At 41.1% G+C, this 27,024-nt stretch overlaps 1 protein-coding gene across 8 annotated transcripts in view; it reads left to right on the top strand.

Moving 5' to 3' along the window:
* cdh23 (cadherin-related 23) overlaps positions 1-27,024 on the top strand; it is a 186,198-nt gene that overhangs the window by 45,122 nt on the left and 114,052 nt on the right. For 6 of the 8 annotated variants that reach the window (XM_067609599.1, XM_067609602.1, XM_067609598.1 and 3 more), the window contains 3 exons: positions 14,267-14,409; positions 14,704-14,751; positions 15,141-15,233. In XM_067609599.1, the coding sequence (XP_067465700.1) occupies positions 14,267-14,409; positions 14,704-14,751; positions 15,141-15,233 (284 nt within the window). Of the gene's footprint in view, positions 1-4,860; positions 5,122-14,266; positions 14,410-14,703; positions 14,752-15,140; positions 15,234-27,024 lie in introns of those variants that run through there. The other 2 variants (XM_067609604.1, XM_067609603.1) reach the window with 2 other exon arrangements.

Genomic DNA, 27,024 nt, shown 5'->3' with positions numbered 1-27,024 from the left:
AATCGATATAAAGCAATTGCATTGAAAATGGTTCACTGTTTCGAAGCATTTGATACAGTCAAAATGGCAACATCTGCTGGGCAGCTATAGGTATTACACTTGCATGGCTGAATTAAGTTTTAAGTATAAATTATATATTAATAAATCAGATCACTTTGAAACAGAATTTATATCTCTGTTTTTAGGTATCGTGGCAGATTGAGAAGTACAGCGAGTACGAATGTGGCATAACGAGGCCTCGTTTGGGGGGGTCAAGTGATTTTTGGCGTGGTGAAGCGAAGCATCAAAACAGCTTGCTGAGATACTTTTTGAAAGTCGATACAAAGGTGTAGTCTGCGTAGTATGCATGTGGAGCGTCTGGATCCCGGCTGCAGCGTCTGAAGGAGTATCTTTTCTCCAAGGAGCAATGATGATAACGGCCTCCATGTGAATGATGCGGTGGTGAAGAAGGTATCTCGTTGGTACTGCTGAATCAAGAGTTATGGACAGTACTTTGCGGAAGAACATGGATCATGGAGCACAGGCGGGATGGCTGAGTGGCTGGCTGCAGGGATCAGGAGGCCACAATGGATTGATTGTCAAACAGGTCACTGTCTGAACTGTTGAGGACCACTTCGTTGTCCGTGGTTAAGGTAAGCGAGAAAAAACTATTGCAACTAGATAGTGGTGTTTCTGAGAACGAACCAAACGAAGGTGAGGACTGAGACAAACAAGAGAGAAAGGGGTTAAGTACGCCCAAATAGGTAGACACAGGTGATTGAATTGGGTGTGCTGTTGTGCTCTTGTTTCTGAACCTCAATTATAATAACTCCATTTAGCGTCATGACTCAAGTGCAAATTTATTGTTGCTTTTTGATTGTTACACAGGTCTCAATTCTTCAAAGAGTTTATTTATTTATTACTTGTTACTTATTTTTCCAATCACAGAGAAAATGTAAGAAGTTATCAAAAATGAAGGGAAAATGAAATATTATGAAAAACTCCTAATGGTCTTTGAAAATGAGAGGGTAACAGGTCTAATTAGAGATGATTTCAAAGCTAAAAAATCTCTTACTGGAGTGTGCATAATATCATGAATAATACTTGGAAAATGATTTCCTGCTGAGAGAATGAATCTGTGTTTAGAGCACTTTAATCACCATATTCTGCACAACCTTGTTGCCAGCCGCTTCACATGCGACCCATTTACTAATTTGTACAAAACAAGACACACAAGACAAGCTGAATATGTTCTTCTTTTCCTTTAAATTAACAAGTGCAGAGATCTAACTTTTGGCAATAACAGAATGGTCTCTCTAAATATTAGTATGTTTTAGTTACAACAAAGCCCAATCATTTCCAGACCCTTTGAATTATTGTTCGGATGACATGCTGGATCAGCTTATATCAGGCACCTGCAGTATAATATCAACGTTGGTCGTCTGAGGCTGGTGTGCATTCTATGAAGAAAGGTTATCTCGTGCTAGTCTTGAAAGCTGACATTTGTTCTCATAAAGGCCAGCATGCTGGTGCCAGATAGGATTAATTGACAAGTGGGGTGCCTGCACTCTATGCGCCCCATTTATAGACCAGTCTGTGGCTCAAATCTGGTTGCTTTTGTTTAGTGGTATCTCCTTCTCTTTGTCCTCTCCACTGGTTGAGAATGATCCCACTCACTTATTTACTCTCTCTCACCATGGATACACTCTCATTATGCTCTCGGTATGTCGCCATTAGTGCAAGGTGATGTAACTGTGGCCTTTTCAGTGCAGATACATGTGTTGTCAGTTTGGCGTTTGCACTTGCTGTCTTTTGATACGTAAGTATGTGTCAGTCTTCTAAATCTGTGCATGTTAACAGTAGGCACAGTTATAGTCTGAGAAGGCGTGTATGTGTTGTTTGTGCATTCGTATGTGTTTATGTGTGCAGTTTTGCACACTAGTGGGATGGTGAGCTGGAGAGAGTGCTGTATAATTGAATTCTCTTATCTCACAGCAGAGAAGGTGTTTGACATTTAACAGGCCTCTTTAGAAGCAAAGATCATTTTTTAAAGAAATAGGGCAGACTTGTCTGTCATATCTGCCTTTCTCTCTCTCTCTCTCTCTCTGCCCAGTTCACATTTTTGTTCTTTGTCTCCTTTTCTCTCCTATTTGTTTTTCTGTGCAGTAGTTTGTCTCCGGTGAGAAGTTCCAGTTGCTAACAAATCCAAGGCATTTCTGCTGTCTGCCATTGTGTGTGTGAGATGATGTGTTTTTTTTTTCAACTGTTCATCTTCCACTGTTTCCTGCATTTCACGCATACATACACTCATACACTTACCATACATAATACCTAGTTACGTGTATTGTACTGCTCATTTCTAACCCAAACCTGTCATGGTTCTTTGCCGGTGCAGCTTGTCTGCTCAAGGAGCTGTTTTTTGGAGGGAGGAGAGAGTTTGTGTAGGACAGTGCAAGAGGGAGCGAGAGAGAGGGATGGAAAAATGAGTCCAAAACTGATCAAGCAGAGCATCTGTAATTGCCCAGCTCTCCTACTCACCTTCCCTGTTTTTTATGCTTCCCCCATCACTCTGTCCCTCTCTCCAGATTGACCAAGGAGGTCAATTGCCAATTTGCTGGTGCCAATGTCTTTGTCAGGAAACAATATTAATTTTGGCTAATTAGGACCTGAAGCTAATGAGCGCTACAGATAATGAGTTCATTTATAATCCATAAAACAAGTGTGGCGTGTTACGGGATGAAAAAAGCTGTAATGGCGGCAGCCGGACATCAGATTTAGGCACCAGTGTAGCAAACAATCTGGACACACACACACACACACACACACAGACACACACACACACACACACACTATTGACTCTGGCATGTCTGCATTGCAGTCTTCTGGTAGTTACCTTCAGCACATTTTCAGCAGAGTTTTTCGGACAGTGACCACCCTACCCTTACTGCCTCTCTGTCTGTACTCTCTCTCTTTACCTCTCTCTATGGGTCTCCTTGTCTCTCTCTCTTCCTGCCATCACCTGTCTGTCTCATGAGGAAATAGTGAATCACCTCTGATAACAGAAGCAAAAGACAAGTGATGAGAATGCAAAAGAAAGGGACAGAGATGGGATAAGGAATATCAAGAGTAGAAGGGAAGAGGGGAGAAAAGATGGGAGGTAGAAAAGGGAAGGTAGGATGAAAAAGGGAGAGGGAGAGGAATGTACTCAAGGAAAGAGGTAGGACGAAGGAATGGGGAGCTGGATGGAAGTGTGGATGTGAAAGTAAAATTGATACACATGGAGAGACGGGAATAGATATTGGCAAAGGGGGAGATGAGGGTGAGAGGGGCTTCATAGCAGATGGACATAACAGAGCGAGAGAGAGAGAGAGATGAGGAAGAGATGCACTGGAGTCTCTGTCCATACAGACAAAGTCCAGCTGGCTGTGGCCTGGCCCGGCCAGTCAGTCAGCTATACTGAGCTGAGGTGGACCAGACCAGGATCAGACATGGTAGTATGACACGTAGCACAGTGCAGTTCTACAACTACTACACCATATGGACTGGTGAGAAAACACTTACAAATATATTCCTGTGAACATCATTAAGCCTGCACGCCACAACTAAGTTATCTGTAAAATGGGAAGGCAAAAAAACAGCAGCAAGGGCTTGACGCTGTTTATCTGCTTGAATCTTGCTGTTGGATTAGTGAACTTTGCCCCCCCCAAGGGGTCAATTTTCATGATAAAGCTGAATGTCAGTTGTCATTTACGTTTGCCATAGAAATTAGATTATACCAACCATTTGGTGTAGTATGTGTTTTTCATTTTCTGGTGTGAAGCTACATCTGTTACTTGAGAATTGGCTGTAGAAACAGTAGGGTTCTTCCTGTCAATTCAAATAAATCAAAAGTGGCCAGTGCTATTTTTCACTTGCCTAAAAAGTTCAAAAAATAAACCTAAGCACAACATCACAGGAACAAGTGATGCTTTAAGAACAACAGAGAGTTAGAGTTTATTTAAAAATGACTATTTGATAATGCAAAGTGAGAATATTCAAGGTGGTAAACTAAATGCTGCTTGCAGAGTTTGTTAAATTCAGTCCACCCTTCCACTAGTTTATAGGGACTGAAACCTCATCATATTTACATTGTTTTCAATATTACTAGAGAAAATAACCATGTCTTACCTCAATAAGTATAAGAAGACACACATCATCAAGAAAGGGGGCCCTCCACACTCAAACAGCTGTTTTTAGTTAGTCTGTTTGATTAGGCATAGCTATGCTGTGCGTTATGTGGGGTTACCAAACCCAAGATACCAATAAGAATGATAAAGGTATATAAGGTCCCACCTTAACAGTGCAGCAGGAGAGTGAGGGAGATATCAATCAAGCACAATCTGTGCACACCCACCCAGTTCTGGGGAGAGATCTAATCAGACAGAAGTGAAAACACCTGTGAGAGTATACTGTGGATGAGTGGGGCCTTTAACCCAAATGATCCAAAACACTGGTGGAACTGATGACAATAATAACGACTGTATTGAAGTCACTTGTGCCAGCACCAGGACCCTGGTATTGCACATGCAGACTCACTGGGCACATAAACAGAAAATAGCTATTGCTTTTCATCCTGTGATGAGCCAAACTATCCTCCATGAGGCAACGCTTTTATAACGTTGGGATCACTAATTCTACCTTTAAAGCACTTCCACATTGCTCTCAGCATTCAGCCACAGTGTCTGCCATTTGGTAGGTGAGTAGTTACATCAGACTGGCTTTGGAAGACCTGGGAGACAAACTTAATTGTTAGATTTTGCTTGGCTATATTTTATCGGGGGTGTATTCAAAACACCCCCGTTGTTTTCACAACATTGAACTCGCCCAACCTAATGGAGACTGCTGGGTCTAACTGTGCCCAACTTTTACTCAATGTTTACTCAACGTACTGAATGTTTACTGAATCAGCGTTTCTCCTGTAATAATATCAACGAACCCCCGCCAGGCCAAAAGATGTTTTTTTAATGCCAAAACTAACGCTAAATATCGGTAACGTAACTCCGTTTAGGAATAGGGCAGTGCTTAGTATGTTTGCGTAGCGAGCGGGAAAGAGCGGCAGGAAAGTGACGGTGGATGCGAGCGGAGCAGAGGAAAAGGTTAGTGGTAAGTTCTCAGTCTGGCCATAAATGAACAGTACAGTGTAAAGTGTAACAGTTAATAAATGCTAAAAAAGTCACGTCTGTTGTTTCCCCAAGTGCTGGAAAAGTGAATGGGGTTAGCTCCAAAGTTAGCAACAATAGGTTAGCCTAACCTGAAGAGGCAAAACGGAGAAATGTAAGTTCACTGTGCCCTCGCATTCTGTCCCGTTACACACATACCGCCCCCCACCCCCATCGACTAATCGATTATGTACGATTTCAGTCGATTTAGTTTGGTTGACTACAGCTCTATCAACGAGGGTGACAAATTCTTCGATTGGGTGCTGCTGTTTTATCACTGAAAATGAAGTTGTACGGTAAATGCTGCCTTCCTGATGTTGAGTAGTGTGGCGAGCATATTATGAATTTTCAAAGCACATGTCTTTTGTGAGATTTGCAAGTTCTTAAATCTATAGTGCACATCCATGCACTATAGATTCCTTGTCCAGGGGAAACCTCTGCTAATTCTCACAATCTTCACATGTTCATTATAGCTATGTTTGTCAAGAAAAGCAGCCCTTGTTTTCTGAGGCTATACTCCACACTCTCCCAGCCAATGACAGCCAGGGCTGGAGGTCAACTCTGATTTGCCACAGCCTCATTCTTGGCCCCGGTGCCTGCCATTCCCCAGCATCCCCATCCACTTCCGCAGGGCTGACAGACACAACATCAGCTTTATATTTCAGTAACACATGGGCCAAATGATAAACATGTAAACGGGAGAGAAAAGGGGGAAAGGCCAAAAGGGAGAGGCTTTTGTTTCAGTGTGACTGTGTTTATGTGTATGTGGCCTCACAATAAAGGTGGCATGTTCCATTACGCGACCATGATTTAGCTCACTCTCGGGTAATAGTCAGCCCTGGTGAGGTCAGCAGAGGGCCAGGAGGAGAGAGGGAGAGTGGGCAGGGTGAAAAAGAATGGTAAATAACAGAATAAGAACAGAATTAAAAATTGAGGTGAGCAGCAAAACTGAATGAAAAGAGCAAGACAGAAAGACCGAAAACAAAAGGGAAAGGATTTGGCAGGCGTTACAAAATGCCAGTGCTGATGGACATGCTGGCATGTTGGCAGGTGTGGTGCAGTTTTGGGTGGATGCATGTGTGTTTGGGGCGGGTGTTTGCTTTTGTGACAACAACAGACCTCTAAACAGTGCGGTCTAGACCTGTTCTGTATGAAAAGTGCCCTGAGATAACTTCTGCTATGATTTGGTGCTATATAAATAAAACTGACTTGACTCGACTTGACTCAGCCGTCACTCCAGAACCCTCAGTAGCACACAGCCAACTGTCCACTCCTATCAATGCTGCCTGCGTCCCTCTGTCTGGCCTCCACAAGCAGGACGGAGTGTGACGAGAGGATGACAAAAACAAAAGGGAGAATTGCATGGAGAGTGGTGGAGTGGGGGAACAGCAAGACTGTGATGGGATGGAATAGAAAATAGCCAGAGCAAAGAGCTTTCCTGTGTGATCGCAGAGTGAACGGAGCTGTGTGTGAATTTGTAGTGACAGGTCTGCCTCTCCTCACCAATGCGTGGGATGACTGCCCACTAATGTCCTTCACTGTCCTCCGACTTTTGCAATGTGATTGGTTAGTCACAGCCTTGTCACTCAGTGTTTTCATCATTTCACCATTTGGGTGCATTAGAAAGCCGATCCTGGGCTGGACATCCAATCACATTCTTCATCCTCTCCTGTTCATTTTAGACTGAGCTGAATCGCTTCCAATGTATGATTAATGTGGACAGCAGCAACATCAAATATATTCTAATAACCAAATGCGCTAATGTGATTCATCCAACCCAAAATTTATACTGCAATATTGGCATTAGTGCCTAAAAGTCTCAAAAGTATGTGAGTTATTCAACTTTGTCTTTAAACTTTGCCTTTTACTAGTTTTTGATGACATTCATCGTTGTACAGCTTCTTAAAATTCCCTTGATGCCTCCTCTCTGCAAGCCTGGGAGAATAAAACAAAACCGACTGCAATCTTTGCTTTCTTCTTTTTTCACAAGGTTAATGCACAGGTACATAAACCATTGTTTTCAACATTTTACTCCTCCCATTCGAGAGTTTTAAGCTGTATCATAAGCCGTAGCCTAGTTTCTATTGAAGAGTGCCATGCATCTGCACAGTACACACACTGCTCGCACCTTCACCCACTTTCACAAGAGGATGGCTGGACAAAACATGTGGTAGCCCCTTCGCTTTTTTTAGTTAAACAGTGAAACTTATCTTTTTTTGACAGTATAACTTATAATTTATACCAGATGACCTTCAGGAGATGTTTTATGCTCATGTACTTACATCTAGGTGTGCTAATCTTTGTTTTCCTTTATGTCTTTCACACACAATAAATGTGCATATGTTGTCTGAATATGTACAGTCTGGTAGCTTAAAAGCTGTGTACGCACACGCATTTAGGATGTGTGGTTTGGAAGGTGTTCATGTCTCTCAGGAATGGCTAAGGGAAAGGCAGAGGGTATTCTCCTCTCATCCGTGACAGATTTAGTCATAAATCTGTTGGATTAATACACCAGCTCCCAAGGACTCTCATGGTGTGTGTTGTTGAAACACAGGAGTCACTTAAAGCCAGACTCTGGGCACTATTTGTCTTCGGCTCTGTTCGCCATCACGGTTATTGATGTCACAAACACACACACACACACACACACACATGCGCTTTGTGCACACGCAAACACATACACACACACACACAAAGGAAAGAAGGGCAGTGAAAAATAGAGAAAGGGTAAATGAGAGGAAAATGAGATAGAATATGGTAAATGTCTTGTTTCAAAGGAGCTATTAAAATGTAAGGATTTCTCCGTGATAAATTAGCTTTTTCTAGCAGACAAATATAAATTCCTTTGAAGAACTCCAGTTATAATTTGCACCTATTATTTAATAAGTAAATTGTGCTCGTCTGCAGCGGTTGTGTTGATTTGAGAATGTTTTTTCATGGCACAAAGGCTTGCAAACATTATCAGTGGGCTTTTTCTTTCTTTCCATCTTTTTTTATTGCAAGCTTTCTAATTGACCTCCCTGGGGAAAAGCCTTTACTGTCACTCTCCATGCCTGACTTCATCCTACAGGCAAATAAACTATCTGCATGCACCCTCTTCTCTCCTATTAAAGATGCCCCCTGAACACATACACCTCTCTTTGTATGGAAATAGAGGTCCAAGCACTCAGTTTCTGGCCATCACACTATTGTCATTCCGAGTAGATCTGCTCGGTTTATTTCCATGTCAAGCTGGCTTCCCAGAAGGAACCTGGATCTCTAGACATTAACGCAGCACACAGCACTGATGGCAAAGAAAGTGGCGATTGGTAGATTTCAACTCATTTCCATTATATTTCCAATGAAAGAAAAGAAAGTTTAATTTATTGTGTGTTTGACTGGAGGTGAGGGTGCGAGTTAATGCAGGTGCCCCCAAGAGATCACTTAAAAGGATGAGCCTGAAATGGTGACTTAAAAACCCTGATGGAATCTGACTCGTAAATTACCCTCAAAGTGCTTATATGAGCCAGACTGACTGAAACAGCTGGGGTCTCACACTGGTTTGAGTGCAGTACTTCAATATAGTTCTACTGTTTTATGTATGACTTAAAGTTCACACCCACCTTAGTTTTTATCATTTAAAAGTTGAATACAGTGCTTTTATTTTTGCGTTTGCACAGTTAAGAAAAATTCTACTTTCCTATTTCTCATTTCAACAAAAGTATAATGGCATTTCTGCATGTGTGACCCATGTTCTCTCCCAGTTTATGACTGTATAGATCTTTCAGTGTGGTGATTTTAACATGCAGACACACACAGACCTTCTGCAAGAGTGATGTGCAAGAAACAGACCTATTTTGTTATAATGGCACACAGTCGATTAGCAGTACGCTGTTTTGCCTGCTTCCTCTTTAGTTCTCTGCTTGTTATTTTAGGCCTGATGGATCCGATACTGAAAAGAGTACAGCATTATAGCTTAGAGTCACAGTCTCATAATCACAACTCATCTATGTGACAGATGTGAAGGCTTTCTATTACTGTTTCTCTCCACAGAGAGAGTTCAATTTCTCTTCACAATCCATAAAGTGACGAATGCTGCACTAAAAAGCAGGGAACAAAATACAGACACAGTACTGGATGAGCTCATGCTGCCAGTTAGTTGAAGACAGTATTTGCCTGTGTGAATTTGTGATGGAAGTGATTGATGTGAGGCATCGTGGCTTCGGCTTGGCGTTGCTGATGTGTTTGAAGGCTCTCTTTGTCAGTGGATAGACAGTGTGGTAACATGAGTGGCATCTCACTGACTCATCAGCCTACTGATTGCATGACTTCAACCCTGAGGCTCACTGGCCCTGCCTCAAGACAATCCATCAAGTATTTATAAGAAGCAGGTAAAGATCAAAATTCTCTCTGCCATGTCCTCCACAGTCAGTCATCTCTCCGCTTTGTCTTGAGGTGGCTTTTTTTTCTTTTGATTGCCGCTGCTTTGGTAGTCAGCGTACTGAACATTGCCCATATACCCATTAAGCTTCTGTGCACCATAAAATTCAAAGCTATAATTCTCAACCTGCCCGAAATTGCAGTCCTGACATTGCCCGTCCCACTGAATCAGCGCTCAGATGACCGAGAGGTCTAGAGATGTCACTGACATAATAAACAGGGCTTTGGCCTATAGCCCCTTCTCTTTCTCAAGCCTGAGGCCCCAGGGCAGGACCCAGCCGAATCCCCGTCTAACACGCCCGATTCCTATTGATCCAGCAGGGATTGATGTCCTCCAGTGGCTGATTTAGCGCCCCCACTGGTCCCCTTGCCTTTCCTAAAAGGCTGGGCTGAGTAAAACATGAGGGTGCTGCTGTGTAGCAAGTCTTCTTACTTTCATCTCCCCCTCCTCATCACTTATAGTCTTCTGCCTCTCCAGGCCTTGTCATTTTGTATGTTTTATGGCAGTACGTTTTTCAGCCCTGTCACAGTAAAGCAACGATGCTTTGTCTTAATGCAGAAGTCCTACTCTAACTTTGGGAGAAGTGCTTATGGTAATGGAGTGCATCTATTACTTTCTTCAACAACCTCATGTGCTCTTTCCTCTTTCCCTGTTTTTTAAATGTACTCTCATTCTGTTATGCCTCTTTTATTGCGCACATGCTTCACACTTTTGCCTCACCAATTTCCCTCTCTCCACCTCTAACATTTTTAAACCTAAATGCTTCCAATATTTCTTTCAGGTATACCGTGAAGCCTTAAAGTTAAAGCATGTTGAAAAAACCACATACAGTATGTACCAAAGGGTCTGAAATATAAAACTGTGCATGTATTTCAGTGTCCCACTCACACTGCCCTCATAGTGTGAGTCATGTAGGCTTTGTTTCACATTCGTACTAACTCACAGGAGGAACCACGTATCTCCAAATCTACTAGGTCAGATGAAGTATGCAAGTGGTGTGGTCCCCGAAAGCTTAATGTGCTTACCTTGGTTTGTTGTAGTTTGCTCTGCTTCATTCTGGTTTGACCTTACTGTATGAACACAGAAGCAAAAGTAGGGATTCAATATTTAAGTTTGCAGAGAGAATAAGAGGTTCGGGGGACAATAAGAGAGAGAAAGGTGAGCTAGAGAGATGGCTCTTCCAGCCCATCGCTCTTGTCATGGGAGCAGTGTTGCAGAGTGGAGGAGAAGGGGAGGGGCACTGTTAATGTGCACTGTATCATTCATAACAGTAATACTGGCATCACTTGCTGCTAAATAGCATCATTTGTCAGGGGAAAGGGCTTGGTGCCACCGTGTTACAGATAAGCACTAGAAGGATACTCTAAACACACACACGATGTATTACTATACTTGCGAGGAAGGTTTGCACACAGTGCTGTTTGGTACAGTAGTGTCCTAACCCAAACCTTGACCCTTACTGCTCTGTGCCTACATCTTAATTCTAATCCTAAATCTTTTAGTGTCAAACTCTGCACATACATCATTCTACACAGTGAAGTAACAATAACCAAAACACATTTTTGAGTGGAGGATGACTTTAACCAAACCTAATCCTTATTTAATTGTAAACTTAAACTAAGCCTTAACCCTAAAGTAGCCTGAATAAGAAGCAACAAAATGTTGTATTTTCTCTAGCTGCAATGATTAGTCAATTAACTGATTGAAAAAAAATCTGCAACTATTTTGATAATCAAATAATGGTTTCAACCAAAAATATCAAACATTTACTGGTACCAGCTTGTCAAATATGAAGATGTTTTCCTTTGCCATCATAGTAAACTGATTATCTTTGGGCTTTGGACTGTTGGTCGGTCAAAACAAGACGTGTAAAGTGTCACCTTGGACTCCAGTGAGTGAGTGAGTTTTTTTTTACTATTTTCTACTATTTGTCTTTTTCTACCTCAGCAAATGTTTCCACTGTGTCATTCAAGAAAACACAGATTTATTGTTGTTGCTGACAGTAATGTCAAAGTTGTTCCATTTCTCAGACATTTCTATTTTTGAGGCCAAAGTAAAATCTCCTGATCCCTAATTTGTTCTTTACTGGATCACATACATTTTTCTCTGTTAACCCAACCTGTGAAACCCAGCCTGATTGGACCTGAGAAAATTAAGAGGAATTTGAGTAAATTCATACATGATGTGCAGTACCAAATCTGTATCAGAAAGCAAAGGCACTGTGCTTCAGCAGACATGGACATATTCTAGCAGTCCAGCGATGTGAGCACCCCATACTGTGTACTTAATCTTAATCTGAGCAGAAAATCCAACCAATATAGTTAATGGGTCGCTCTTAGTTCACCTCTCTGTTCCAAAGTAGGAGTTAATCTTCCATAAGACAGTGGCTCTCATACATAGTCTTAGTCTCAAATGACCATTTGTTATTCTTCACTCGAGTGTGTCTACCCACATGAAGCAGACAATTCCTCCTCAGTTGAGAGGGCCGGAAGGAGAAGGAGAAAAAAAATCTGTTATTATTGATGACTATGAGGTAAAATGCTTAATTTGCACCGTCTTCGACCAAATTATAACTCATATTGAAAGCCGCTGAATTTGCATAAATCTCATTAGATGCAATGAGAGGGGTTCATAAATCGTTATATTAATTAGTCATTTTTGCCACCCTTTCATAGGAAAATGGGGTGTATTAATAAAACGAGAGGGGTGTGTGATTGTGAAGCCTAATTGGTCGTTGTGTTAAGCAGTTTGGTGTGCGAGTGACAGGCTTGATTTAGTTTGGCTTCACCTCTATCGTCTGACTGAGTACCTGCAGGGAGGGAGAGAGGATGAGTGTATGTATACGTGTGTACATGCGCTCATTGAATGCATATATAATCTTTGTATTTACTCTCCACTCCATGTTCCCCTCTTGAATATTTATTACTATGCTCCCAACATGCATTGCGTAAGGTCAGCTTCGGAGAGACACAAACAAACATACAGACAAACAAATATGTAAATTCACATCGAGATGTCACAAGGGTTTTGAATGTGTGTGTGTGTCACTTTCACCTCTGAAATCTAGACTTTCCATGTTTTCTGACCTTTTGATAATGAGAGGAAAGTGGAGCAACTTTAGCAAACCCACACAAAAAATTGGAGAGAACACTCTGAAATTACACATTGGAGGGACGAGAGCTGAGACTTTAACCCAGAAACCTCAAACCTGTCTTGCTGTGAGGTGACAGCAAACCACTGAGATATATTATCACACTGTATTAAGTTTTGTTAAGTACAATTTTGGACTTCAGTGGGGAAAGGCTTGTTGCTGAGATTAGGGTTTATAGCGAGAATCAATGGAACAAGAAAGAAAGGGGGTATCAGTAACAGAATTGCGTTGATGTTGGGAGGAAAGTGAAGGTTCTTAGCAGTGAGTCTCCTAAAACTTTTTGAGCTCATCCCTACAGGACTACAGTTCAGCACCATGGACAGCGTCTAATTTTTAATCTTTGTTTCTTCCTTTATGGAAATAAATGACTAAATGTAAAACTACAAGAATGTCTGTCTCTTTTTGATTGTGCAACTGAGGGTCAGGGTTTAGAGACAAATGCAGGTCAAAAGAATGACCTCAGAACAACAGTTTATCTAAACTTGGACATACTTGTAAATGTGTGTCTACATTTCAGCTGTGTGTGTGTTGTGTGTGAATATGAATGGAAAGAGAAAATAATACATTTTCTATTTGTGACTGATAACAGCATACCCTCCCCTTCGGCCCATTACAATGCCCTGCCCAAGTAGTTTTACCCTGGCTAGTAATGAGCCTTGTCCCTCCAGGTCATGGGGTCTTGATGTTGTCGTCCATGCCTCCCCCACTAACCTCAGCCTTGCCTTCCTTGACACATCTGTCCAACATGGTGGATTAGTCGGGCTGATGGATCCCCACCTCTGGGTTTGATTAGCCAGCCTGTCTGAACCCTAGTGTCTGTGATGAATGAGGCCTGTGAACCAATGCAACTCCAATTAAAACCCTTTGTTCCTCTACCCTTACACATGCTAATGTGTTTGTATGTGTTGTGTGTGTGTGTTTCTTTATCCTTAACATGAAAATGCAGCTTGGTGTTTGCATATCACTTTAATTCTTTTTGCTGGAACATTTCCTCCTTTATGTTGTAGCTGTGATCTATCTCTCTTTTGGTTTGCTTTGCATTATCTGCATTTAACACTACAGATTACATTTATGAAAAGTAACTCACAAGATAAAATATGCATTGGAACTGTGTAATTAAATGAGCCTTCAAATGGTTCAAAATTAAAGCTTAAATGTCAATACCAACATCATGCTCTGCTAAGATTTTTTCTTTACTATGAGTCAAGTTGTTCCTTATTTGTTAGTATTTAGTGGGTACCTGACCTTTAAAAGAGAAGACATTCCTGGTCAATTGTGGGAAGCTAAATTAAACTAACTCCAGTGTCAACTATTGCCAGAAACAATCCAACAGTGATACTCAGACATCATAATCTCAATGCTATTTTATCCTGTACATATGCCTCAAATGCAATGAAATGTTTTTTATATGGGTGACATATCCTTTTATGTGTGTTGCTTTTTATATGACCCATTACAAGGTCACATAACCAATAAAAAAACTTGTTAGCCACCCTGACCTTTGACTCTGTCTGGCAGGTTCATCAGTGGCCCAGCTAAAGGCTGTTGATCCTGAGGGAGAGCCCCTCATATATGGCGTTTCAGGAGAGGAGGCAATGAGGTATTTTTCAGTGAACAAAGACAATGGCGTGGTGTGGCTTCGACAGCAGCTCGACCGTGAGGTAAGATCAACACACACACCAAAAACTGTGCACACGCTTGCACATTACCAAAGCAAATGCACTATATACAAAAAAAAGACACTCAGGACAATTTTGAAAATAGGAGATGGAATGCAAATTATGGAATGATGAAAGAGTAGTGAAAAGCACAATACCTGTCAGTGGGGAGAGATGAAGAAGAAAGGGTTTTGAGTTCAGAACAGCATTTCTATCTAGTTATGCCTTTCTGCAAAGCTCTTTTGCACTACACATTCATGCAAAGTATGTGCTGACACGTGTCTCTGTCTCTACCAGACCAAATCAGAGATGCAGGTCGAATTCTACGTGAGTGACATTCAAGAGGTAAGAGACAGATTTGCACTGTGATCACAGTTATGACACATGCTGACACCTGGATGTAGTCTGACCACACGTCATATAGAGGCCTTCTCTCTCAATCCATCTCTCTTTCAGTCTCGCGCTTTCACTCTCACCCTTTTTTCTCTCTTTCTCACATGAAATCATTCTGACACCTGTCTCACTCAACACAGTTTAGTTACTGAAACATACTGACGTTCAACCTACTCTCCCCCGCGGGTAATCTATCACACACTTGTCCTGTTTTCCTTCACTCTAAATCTTGGCTTGGTAGTGCTAATACACATTTTCAGTAACTACAGTACTCTGTCAAGTAAGTGTGCAGGTGTGGAGGTGGCTTTGGAAGAGATTTACCAAAGTGTTTGCTCCCTCAGGTGGTCAAAGACACAGTAAACATCCAGATTGGAGACGTGAACGATAATGCACCAATCTTCCATGGGCAGCCTTACACAGTCCACATCCCAGAGGTAAGACTGAGTATAACTGCTTTAAAGGTAGCAGTAAAATAACCAATGTAGAAATCACAGGTTGTGATGTTAACAGGCCCAAACCTTCCCTGCGGACAGTTTAAATAAAATGAGAATTCATCATGTGTAGAACAATTACAATATAATTTCTCATATGAACATAAAAACAATGCCGGCGGAGAAATTATGTGACAAGTCACAAAAGAGCATTTTCCTCACATGTATGCCTTAGAAAGCAAAGGTTTGCTCCTGGAATTTAAGACAAGGTACTGTAAGAAAATATGTATGAAATATACCTGAATAGGTATGACAGTTTTAACAGTAGTAATGCATGGTGGCCAGATCCAACTTATTGTGATCATCAACTGTTCAAAGTGCTTTTCTGTCTCTGCTGTCCTGGAAATAGCTACATTTTTCTGCACCTGTGATCTACTCACGATTTTGGGGAGTTCTCGTCTAGCTCATGTTTAGAGAATGTGCACAGCCTCCGTTATAGGGAAAAAAACACCCTCTGCAGTGGAGACCTCAATCTCTTTTCTCCTCTCAGTTTCTCTAGCTTCTCTGTCCTCTCTCTGAATCTGCTACCTCCCTCCTCAGCTCTCACTTCTCTCCATCTTTCTCTCTCCTCTTTGCCCTCTCCCTCATCTAATCCTTGATATGAAGTAATTGCCAGAGTGGAGTGGAGGACTTCAAACAGGGGCTGAAATCCGCACATACACACAAGCAGACACACACACACACACACACACATACACATATCTTATTGTGTTTATATTGAGCACATACCCCTTTCTGAGTCTTCACCAAATCTTCAAAGCCACTGGCTTTTTCTCTCTCCAATCCATAAAGTCAGGCAAATAAATGGGAGAAAGAAGGACTGTTTAGACTAGGCTGTTTAGACCACCCACTAGGGAAGGTTCTCTCAGGCCAATGCAGCCACTGCTCAGTTGTGTGGGACTCACTTATAGTCCACATACAGACTTTCCAAGCTCTGCAAACAATAGGCTTCAGTTTAGCCTCTGAAAAGCTATTAAACAGAGCTGTGTTTGACCCTCATTCGCTCACATATTGTTAGTTCCCCTGCATCACTCAGTGAATTACTGCTTATGTCAGTCCTGCCCTCCTAGTGCTTACAAAATTTTAAGCATTTTTATTTTAGGCAATGGCACGTGGTAATAGATGAGGTTGCTTAAAACACTAGTGCAACAGTGGCTCTAATTCACCAGCATTTACTTACATTGGAAAGAGCTGAAGCCTGTAACAATGAGACATAACATTCCAAATAAAATATGCAAAACAGATGTATTTGAGCACAGTGTGAGACTAATGCAGGTGGAATGTGTTTGTGTGATCGCAAATCTCAGTGAATTTATTAGTGTGTTTGATAAATGAGACACAGAAAATTGATTCATATTTCTATGACTGTGTGTGTTGCAATAACAATGCAGCACTTAGTCCAATCTGTAGACAGAGAGCTCCAAGACTTTCACCTCTTCCACCTAAAGCCTGTGAGAGTTTTTGGAGCTGTGTTCACTTTTTTCATTGTACCCTGTTTCTCCTTTCTCTATCCTTTTCTCCACCTTATCTTGTTTCCCCACAACTTTCGTTCCCTGCATTTTTATGGCCTCATTACCTCCATGACCCTAACCGACCTCTGGCGGGCGAAGCAAACATGCAGCGACATCACTCCATCTTGCTGTCACTCACTGGACATGCCACAGTAACTAAAGGTTAGATTACCAGCGCTACAAGACAGTCCTGTTGAACTTTAGTACACAGAAAAAGATGGGAAAGGGTGATAGATAGATGACAGAGTAGTAAAAGTGAAAGAGCAGTGATGACAGAAAGTCAAAGGATTCAAATGATGAGATTTAACTCAAGCAAAGTGTGACATGACACAAAACAGATTGATAGAAGCCAGAAGAAAACAAGACAAAGTGCTCAAGGGTTATTGAAACAGAAGAATGGTTAGGGAAGGAGGTTTATTGGGGTGGGCCTGACGCAGCTCAGCAGTGAGCAGATGAAGCAATGTGAGTGGCAAGGTGAGCGGTGCAGTAGGGAGAGTGAGGGAGAGAGTGTGTAAATGTCGTTTTAATTTGTAGAGCCATAAAGAGGGTGAAGGGGAGCAGGTGGGCTGCTAGCATTCCCTCTGTCAGTGCTAATGAGCTGGCCAAATTTACAGCATCCACACACTCAGGCAGCCAGCAGCAGAGACTGGATACAAAGAGCGACGACTATCACCAGAAATAATGTTTTGATACAACAGCAGATGGGCCACAACCCAAATCCATTATTGGTTGAGATGATGGAGTGAGACTACAACATACTGAGAAGTGTTTTTCACATTCCCTAAGCACGACAGGTAGCCCACGATATAGCAAGCCCTCTATTGACAAACTCAAAATGTTTTGCCAAGTGTGCAGGCTGTAATCTAAAGCGTTACCTGTGCATCTGTGGTGTACAGCGCTGCAGTCTGAGCAGCTCTGGGACCATTCATGGCTTTAAGAGCAACTCCCCCAAAAACACTCACATACCAGCCCCAAGCTGCGTGACCCTCACACTCCCCCACTGGGAGTCGGTCTTTCAGTCAGTGCTCTGTGATAATATCAAATGCCAACACTAACAACTTCTCTAACTGTGCCAAGTGTGTGTTTGATACCATGCCCCTGACCACAAACACAGTTTTCTGTTGTTCTTTTTGTCACTTGTGGTCTTTTGCTTCTCCTCTCTCTTTCTCTGCAGTATTTTCTGCCTCAAATGCCTGTTTCTCATGCTCTCATGCTGCTCTGTACAAAACAGATTTTAATTGCATTATTGGATCATACACACTCACCTTGCTTGCATTTATGATCATGTTTCGATATGATCGATCCATAGTTCCCCATGACCTTAGCAATGTATGTTTGTTAAAGTTTGTGTTATTTTGGTCGAGCCACTCTACTTATAGCATTACAGAAATTACATTTCATCTCTCTTTCGTCCTCTCGCCAAAACTCACATTCATCCCTACCTAGATACGCAGTGCAGTGGAATCCTGCCTTCGATAGCAGTAATGATGCACAGAAGATTGTATAGCCGAACACAGACCAGTGCTGTAATGCGACACACAGATGGATTAAATGTATTGGTAAACAGGCAGACAGGCAAGAGGCTTCAAGTGATAGATATCCAAACTTTATCTGTTTACTGTCTCTCAGGTATGTCAGGCAAGTGAGCAAATCCCTCCTCAGCCTCTATTTTCTATCAGCCATATCTCAATGTCCCCCTCTAACCTACAGTAAGCTCTGATGAACTACGGCTGATCTTATAGAACAGGGCTGCCCAAGGTGGAGCCCCCTTAGGTGGAAGTCAGACATCGAAACATTCAGTCTGGTCTAACATATAAAGGTTTCTGTTTGGTTTGTTAGGGAAGGGAAGGTCTTGTTCAACAGAAGCATAATAAGGAATCCTCATCAGAATGTTTTTTGTTCCTAAAACAATGGTAATTAACTTTTGTTTAATTAAATGACTGTTCACCATATTAAAATTTGGCTCTCAGCCCTTGTTTTATTATTTTTTTTGAATGGTCGGTTGGACTGTGTGTTTGGGAAGCATGTGTATTGGAGCACCTCAGATGCTCAAAGGCACCATCATGGCAGTTTTGTAGAAGAGAGGAATTCATACCAGCATCGTTTCAGCCCCCAACTTTTGGCTACTACTGCCTCCAAACAATTTTGAGTTAAACAGCATAACAGAATTTCACGCACTAAACACACAGACACACACACACAAATGCACTCGTATTTTAGATAATATTGGCAGAGGGTGTTTGAGAGCTCCTATTATGCCTGTGAATGAGCTGTTTAGTGTTGATGTGGGCTCTGGCAGCAAAACAGAGGCACCTGCTATTTGATGTGCCCTCTGTCGCTGTCAGGTAGAACATAGATGAATCTGTTATATTCCTTTCTTCTTTGCTTTTGTTGGACTCTGAAAGCTGAAAATCCAATCTTTGATTGCCTTCTGCCCTGTTTGTAGCAGGTTACAGCATCCAAAAGTAATTTGTTTACCAGGTTTTAGACAAATATCTCAGCTCTAAAGCAGCACCTACACAGTACAGTATAAGTATGACTAATATCTTTGCAGTTGCAACGTTCTCTGGGAACCTCATAGACACGTTTTTATTTGTAGCGGAATACATATATTTTGAAATAACTTGTCATAAGATATTTGTGATTAAACTTTAGTATCCACATTCACATATAATGCACACAAACCAACCAACACAAACACCGTCTTTATGAAACAACACACACTCATACAAACACACACATGCTGCCTCCTAGAAGTTGGATTTAGCCCATAATGATTTCAGTATCATCTCTCCCGGTCTCTCCTGTAGTGTAATTGAATCTAGTGGTTACTGAGCTGAGTGGTGGCTGGTTGACAGGCACAGGCCTCAAAGAGAATTCTGCCTGACACTAAGACCTTGAGCCCCATAGGGATGGATGGAGGGATTTAGGGAGAAAGAGAGAAAAAATGGATAAAGTGAGAAGGTTAAATGGGAAGCAGTCAATATTTTACTCACCTCAGGCTCTATTTTTAACTTTCTCCTACATATATTTGGTGCTTTGGACAAAATTCCAAGCTAACTTTATGGTTTCTCAAAAAAAAACCCCAACTATCCTTATTGAAGAATTAGCTGCAGACATTTTCTTCAGATTTATGTGCATAAACTTTATACATGATGAATAATGAAATACATTTAAGTCTTGAAGCAGTAAATTGTTGGTTTGAATGTTAAATATTCTTTTGCTTATTTATTTATTTTTTTAGATCTTTCTCCATCTGTCTGTGTGATTATGTCTGGCAGCGCTGATTAAAACATAGCACATGATCATCCTCTCCACAAACTATTCTAACTCCTACACTAACTCCTCCATTTTCTATCCAATGCAGATACAGTACATATGGCCAATTTAACTACAGACTCAGACTCTTTAACCATCTGTTTGCTCACATATTTCATGTAGAAATAGTTCCCTAATTTCTGTTTTCGGGGTTTGTTTTGTGTGTGGGGAGTGCGTGCGAGTGTGTGTTTCTCTATCTGCAGATGTTCACCGTGCAAGCCTGTATTCACGTGTAAGATAGCACATTTTTGAAAGAGTGACTGCAGTCATTCACTTCCATGAATGATGATTCATTTGTAGACTTCAGTGAGCCTTTCAGGGCAAATAGTGGCTTAAGTGAGTTGTCAGGGAGGACGTCGGGCCCGTAGAACAATTTTTCCGCACATCCTTTCCAGTCCAGGAGTTGATGCAACAAATGCTGCCTGGGCATCACGTGTGCTGCCACTTGTGAAGGTAAATCACCTCCTCTTCCTCTCTTTATCTTTCTGTCATTTACTTTACCCCGCTGAGCATGAAGAGCACCTTGATTTGCGTGCTACGCAGAAATGGGCACATATTTGTCTGTCAAAAAAGGGAAGGCTTGCGTTTGTGAGTGACCATCAAAAAGTGCAGAAACATAGAGCGAGGGAGGTTGAGAAAGAGAGAGAGAGAGATAAAGGAGGTGAGGTGGGAGCAGACAAGGAAAGACTGAGAGAGAAGGGGCAAGATTGAAGGGGGGAAGTGGGGTGGGGGGGACAGCTTGCACTCCCAAAAGCCATTAAAGTTTGATTCACCCACTCCTCACTCTTTGAATAAATCAACCTGTCACTCCCTCTCTCCCTTTCTTTCAAGTATGAGGGTACCACCCCTCCATCCCCACCCCCACCCTGCCTTCGGCGCTCTACTTCCCTCCAACACTCACTTGGCAGAATTGTGAATTTTGACAAGGTTTTTCTAACATGGAAGACAGTTGAGCATCTTGTCAGTCCCACTGTATTTTGCAGCTGCTTGAGTGTTTATGTTTATGTGTAGGTGTGTTGGAGAGAGGGAAACAGAGTGCTAACTCTCATGGCTTTTTACAGTGTGTATGATGCATGGTTATGGGAACAATACTGTGCTGAAAGATGGAAGAAATTAATGTGTGGGGGAAAAAAATTGTTGAGCTACAAGTCGTGCTGTCAGCCTCACTAGGGCTCCATTTGGCATTATGCAAATTCCTTGACGATCCTTTCCCTCTGTCTTCTTCTGTGTCTTAATATGCACCACCTCCCCATTGGTCTGTTTTTCCCCTCTCACTGTTCCACTGACCGTGCAAGGTTTTCCTTAATAGAGCTTTATAGCCTTTCCAATTTGCTCAAATCTGTTTTTGCTGTCACATCTACAATTGAGATGGTAGAGAGAGAAGCATTAAAGGAAAATGATGCTTTATAGAGAAGTATGAAAGAAAGGTGAACAGGGATAGAGAGACTGTCGCTACCTACAATTTTCACTCTTTCATGTTGGGATTGTTGAATGTTGTTGTTGAATGTTCAGTCCAGTGTAATAATAACATACAATAGCATCGGGGCTCACCATTTTAACCATATACAGTGAGTCATACATATATAATAGCTGGCTGTCGGGAAAAGTATGATTGATATTACTCATACACCTATTTACAGAGAGGATAAACTGGTTCCTATAGTATATGGTTGTTAAAAGCAGCTCTTATTGTTAAAACATGTTTTTCCCTCACAACTTTTGCTCTTCAATTTACACCCCAGATAACAGGTTTTACTGAGGTATGTTACAGCAGGCATACATGACAACAACAATAAACAACTCTCAAATTAATTAAGGTGACAAACAGATGTTTAAGCTCCAACTTACAGCCCATCCTTGTCAAATCTCTGCAGCATTTTCAGGTTATCATTCTAGTCAGTTTGATGTTGTCTAGAAATTGTTTGGCACCTCTTATAGAACAAAGCAGCATTTCTGCCCTACTAGCAAAGATGGCTGTGGATGCTGATATTGGCTAGTCTGTCTAATGCTAACTCAAACTACAGGCTAGATTTCTATGAAATTTGGTCCACAGAAGATTTTAATTCTCCTGAACTTTTCTCTAGTGCCATCTCAGGCCCAAATGTCTACATACACAAGAAATATCAAAAACAAATGGGCAGATGACCATGATATCTTTCTTGCACATCCGTGCCCCCCATCGGTTTAACCCTTTGCATTTTGCATTGAGACCTCATGGACTTTTCCTTTAGGAGGCTCTAAGATCAGAATGTGAACTTTGCACAGGATCTCATAGTCTAACTGGCTGATAGCAATGAGATTCACCATCCACATGTATGCTTCTCCAATGATAAACCAGTTTGATTTTAATACCATCATCATCAATTTAGATTTTTAGCCCCAATAGAATAACAAAGTCATCTTACATCATATATTCATTATATGTCACAGCACCATAGTGGCTGCTGGCAGGGCTTTCAACTTTCAATATTGTTTTCTGTTTAGGATTTTCTGACGGAATCTTTGAATACACAATATGACATACAGAGGTGATCTGTGTACATTAATCTTCTTTTATTGTAAGGACTTTGATTTGATTCCCTTCCTTACAGAGGAAACAGTGTACAAAATATCATGCCTGGATATTTTCTTATTTTCGACAACTGACATTCAATGATTGATGTATTTTTTTAGCTAAAAATCACACTGTAATGTGATGTATTATTTTGATGTCTTTTTGGCATGTTTCAGATAGATAGATAGATACTTTATTAATCCCAAAGGGAAATTAAAATGTTACAGCAGCCAACTATTAGGTAAAAAAGGTAAAAGAAACAAATGCTTAAGGGCTAAATTATATACATTAACTAAACAGACTAACTCAAATATAAAAAAATAAATAGAAGAGAAAGAATATAATGGTCAGGTGGATATTCATTTAAGTATTAAGGTAGTAAATTCACAGCTTTCATTCAAATTGATCTCTATCTTTCTCTTGTTTTCTGTCACAATTCATCATAAAATGGCAATGTGCAGTTTTTATATCAGCATTTAGTTTGCACAAGATTCAGAATTAATTTAATTCTTATGCTTAACAAACCTGGCAAACCCAAGCCTGAATGTAACTGAATGTGGGGAATGAATGTTCTTACACTATAAATGCAAGCAAAATAAGAAAACAAATAACAGAAAATTATTTATTCAGGAACCGAGGTCCACCAAAGTGAAGCAGAGATCAAGGTTTAAGCATGGTACATATAGACACGGTATATTAATTAAATATCCATAGTACAGAATGCTCTTTGTTGTGAAGTTCATGCATTAGAAATGAAAATTAACATATGGAAGTCTTCATGAAAGTTATTTAATCCATGGCTTAATCTTAATGAGCAAGGAATAACATTGTTGGTTAGCCTCTCCTTTCAGAGACAGTACAGCACATCGATTTTGTTCAATGTACATGTATATGTGTTTGGTTGGTTTTAAAGTTTGCTCGCTTGACAAGCCTATGGATTGAGAAATTGTTGAGATAGTGTGGAAAACCTAGCCGTATCTTTTGTTTGTTGTGTTCTTTCATTCTTTTGGACATGTGGAGGGAAAAAGCAGAAAAGTCAATATTTCTTCTCAGTTTGTTCTCTTAAGTAAGCAAGGTCTGTTTTCCCTTTAGTCACCAACTTGCACAGATACCAGCACCCGTCACCAAGGCCCCTCCTCATCCAAGTGAATCCTCTTTCGTCCTCAGACATCTTGCTCTCCATTTTCTTCTTGCCCCCCTCCCCCTTCCATGGTGTCCCCAACATAAGTGCTTTGATGTATAATTGAGTTGTGCGCTTGACCGCTCCTCTCCCCCTTTCTTCCTCTCTTTCCTCTATGCCCCTGCAGGAAATAGAAAAGGTAGGTTAAAAGGGGAGAGGAGAAAAAAGAAGGAAGCAAGAAAGGGAAGGGAAATTGATACATTGTTTATAAGAGAGATTTTGGCAAGAGAGAGGCTATTGGATTATAATAGAGGTTCTTTATAAGAAAAGTGTGAGACACTAATACAAACCTTAGGCGAAATTTCAAAAGTCGTACGAATGAATCAGTATAATGCTATTACGAAATGCTGTTGCATGAGCAAAGGGGACTGAGACACACACAGACCTCGACACTCCTCGTTGAGCGCTCCGTGTCATGTCTCATCAACAAGATGTAATTTAAATTGACAATGTCACATTCTACTAATTGAGATAAAGAGAGAGATGAAAGGAGAATGAAACTGTGGAAATAACAAGTTGCGATATTGTTGTAAGGAAGTGCCAATTGCCATATTATGATCACTTTATAAAAGAGATGATTATATACATAACTATTCTGCATTAATGTCATTAGTGCTGCCAGTGCTTTTTATTGATGTGTAATCCTACAGTATGCACACAGCCTAACCTTTGCTGTATTTAACTGATAGTGTTAGTGTCTCAGTGTCTCATTTAGGTCCATCATCTGCTGACATGAGATACTTTTCTTCGCTTGCTATCTCTCTGTCCCCACTCTTCTCTGCTGCAGAGCTACATGAAGTGATTGCAAACGGACCCCAGTAGTGCTGCGGTTTCTCTGTACAGGCTGCTCAGATCTGTTTGTCAGTTTATACTTGACTATCACATTTAGTGTTGTGTATTTCATAGTTCTATTTATATGTGCTTGAATTACAATCTGGCTTTAGGGAGGTTTGACATCAATTTGGTCCTGTATTTACTTTGCAACTTATTACTGATATAGCAATACAAGGTACTTGCTATCTATCTCTTTATATTCACAAAACTGCACCCAGAATTACACAGTTGAACAAATGCTGTAGCCACTAAAATAAAGCTATTTGATACATCTATCTAAGAAATTCAGTGACAACATTTTAAGGCACCACTCAGCAATAGCAACAATATGAAGCCTCCCAACTCACACATACCTTGTAGATACAAAAACAGGATTAGAAAATATATCTCCTTAGCTTTACACAGATAAAACAGTCCACAGTTTGTTCTGGCAGATTCATAACTGGTATCAATACTAGCTTGTAAAGCTGAAACAAAATAGGAGATTTGCTTGTGTGTGTTTGCTTGTGTGCCTCAGTTTTTGACATTGTGTCATGAAATCTGAAAAACAACTACATGCACCCTGTTATTTGAAGAGCTTTCCCCTTTTATTCTGTTCTCTATTCTGTATGTTGCCCAGTTCAGTACTGCCCAGTCCAGAGTAGTCAAACATGTTAGACAAATATGCTTTACTGGCACGACAAGATGTTTTCTGTGTTGCCAAAGCATCATAGCATATCAGCTGAGGTAATGTTGTTGACTCTACTGACCAGAACAGATGGATGGTAAAGACTTAAATGCTGTAAAGTAAATACATCCCGAAGAGCAGATTCAAACATTTTTGGCTGATTATTATGTCAAGATTGAGATGAGAATTTTTTATTCTAATTACTCCTAAATTCTGCTGGGCTAATCTGTCTGCATATCATATCTCCCTCTCCTTATTTTTCCAAATCTGTCTCTCTTTCTCTCTCTCTCACACACACAAACACACACACACACACACACACTTAGTTACTGAAAATTAAAAGCTTGCATACTAATACATATCTCAGCGTTTCCATGTTATTTTGCCAATCAAACACCCGAGTCTTATTAAGAGTTCCTTCGCTGGAAAGCACATGCAGGCATTTTAATGCTCTGGTTGTGTGGTCTCTGCTGAAAGCCAGAGATAGGAGTGATGAGTTTAAGCACAGACACACACACTCTTTTGGGGAGTAACCACTGGCATTCTTCAAGCACTGGAATAATGCATGGGAAATTAAAGGCACCTGGGGTCATAGCACAGGAGAAAGGCAGCCCAGATATATGTACTCAGATGTGTCTGCAATTGCTTGAAGTCTGTGAATTATGCATCGACTAGGAAGTATGTATATTTCTACTTGTGTCGGTGTGTGTGCGTCTGGGGAGAGACACCTGAGACATTAAGACTCATGGAAGAAGAACCCCATCTGCCCTCACAATACCCCATGCCTGAGGCTACGGATAGAAAGAGATGTTGATATAGAGTTCGATGTAACTATAGGACCAGACTGCAGAACGAAGAGATTCAGGGGGTACAGAGTTCACAATGAAGTGAAAACACACAAAAGACTTGAAAACAAACGCACAGAGATACAAGGCGAGCAGAGAGAAAGGCAGTGGTTGGAAAGAGAGCAGGGCATCCATTGAAAAACAGCAGAGTGTGCTCTGAATCCCATGTGAAGTTGCTGAGACAAGATGGCCTCAACAGCAACTTTGGCAGCACAGTTTCTCTGAGAATCTGCTGTGCAAAGTGCAGCCCTTCTCATCGGCCTCAAACACTTGTCGCTATTATGTAAGGAGGTACCATAGTTAGCAGTAAAGTCAAGTCGTGTCAGGTCACATTTATTCAGATAGTGCTTTAAAACCAAAGTATTTCCTCTGTAAAAGAGCAGTAGAATAAAAATAAAGAATATAGACAGCCCACGCACCACCAGTAGTGGATTCTTTTGATGTGATACTGTGGGGATTCCACAGGCTTGGCTCTACCACAGCAGGGGAGGCAACTTATAAAAACTCAGAGGGCTTTCTTTTTTCCTGACGTTGTGACATGTTGCTCTGATTGAATGATCACATCGTATGTTCACTTTGCAGTACTGAATCAATCACCTGCTGAGCTGAATGCGCTGCATCTCATCTCGTTATCAATGTTACTATCCCCCACACATTGAGCGAGAGGCAGGGTTCATCCTGGACAGTCTATACACACATACATTACAGACACATTCACACCTACGGGCCACCAATTAAACGAACTTTCATATCTTTGGATTGTGGGGGAAAAAAGCCTTATACTAGACCTCAGAATTGTTGCCAATATCTATAGTATTTTTCAGC

This window comes from Thunnus thynnus, chromosome 14 (genome assembly GCF_963924715.1).
Source record: "Thunnus thynnus chromosome 14, fThuThy2.1, whole genome shotgun sequence".
NCBI classification, from domain to species: Eukaryota; Metazoa; Chordata; class Actinopteri; order Scombriformes; family Scombridae; genus Thunnus; species Thunnus thynnus.
Note: the sequence above shows the minus strand (reverse complement) of the source record. Positions and strands in the feature narration are given on the sequence as shown.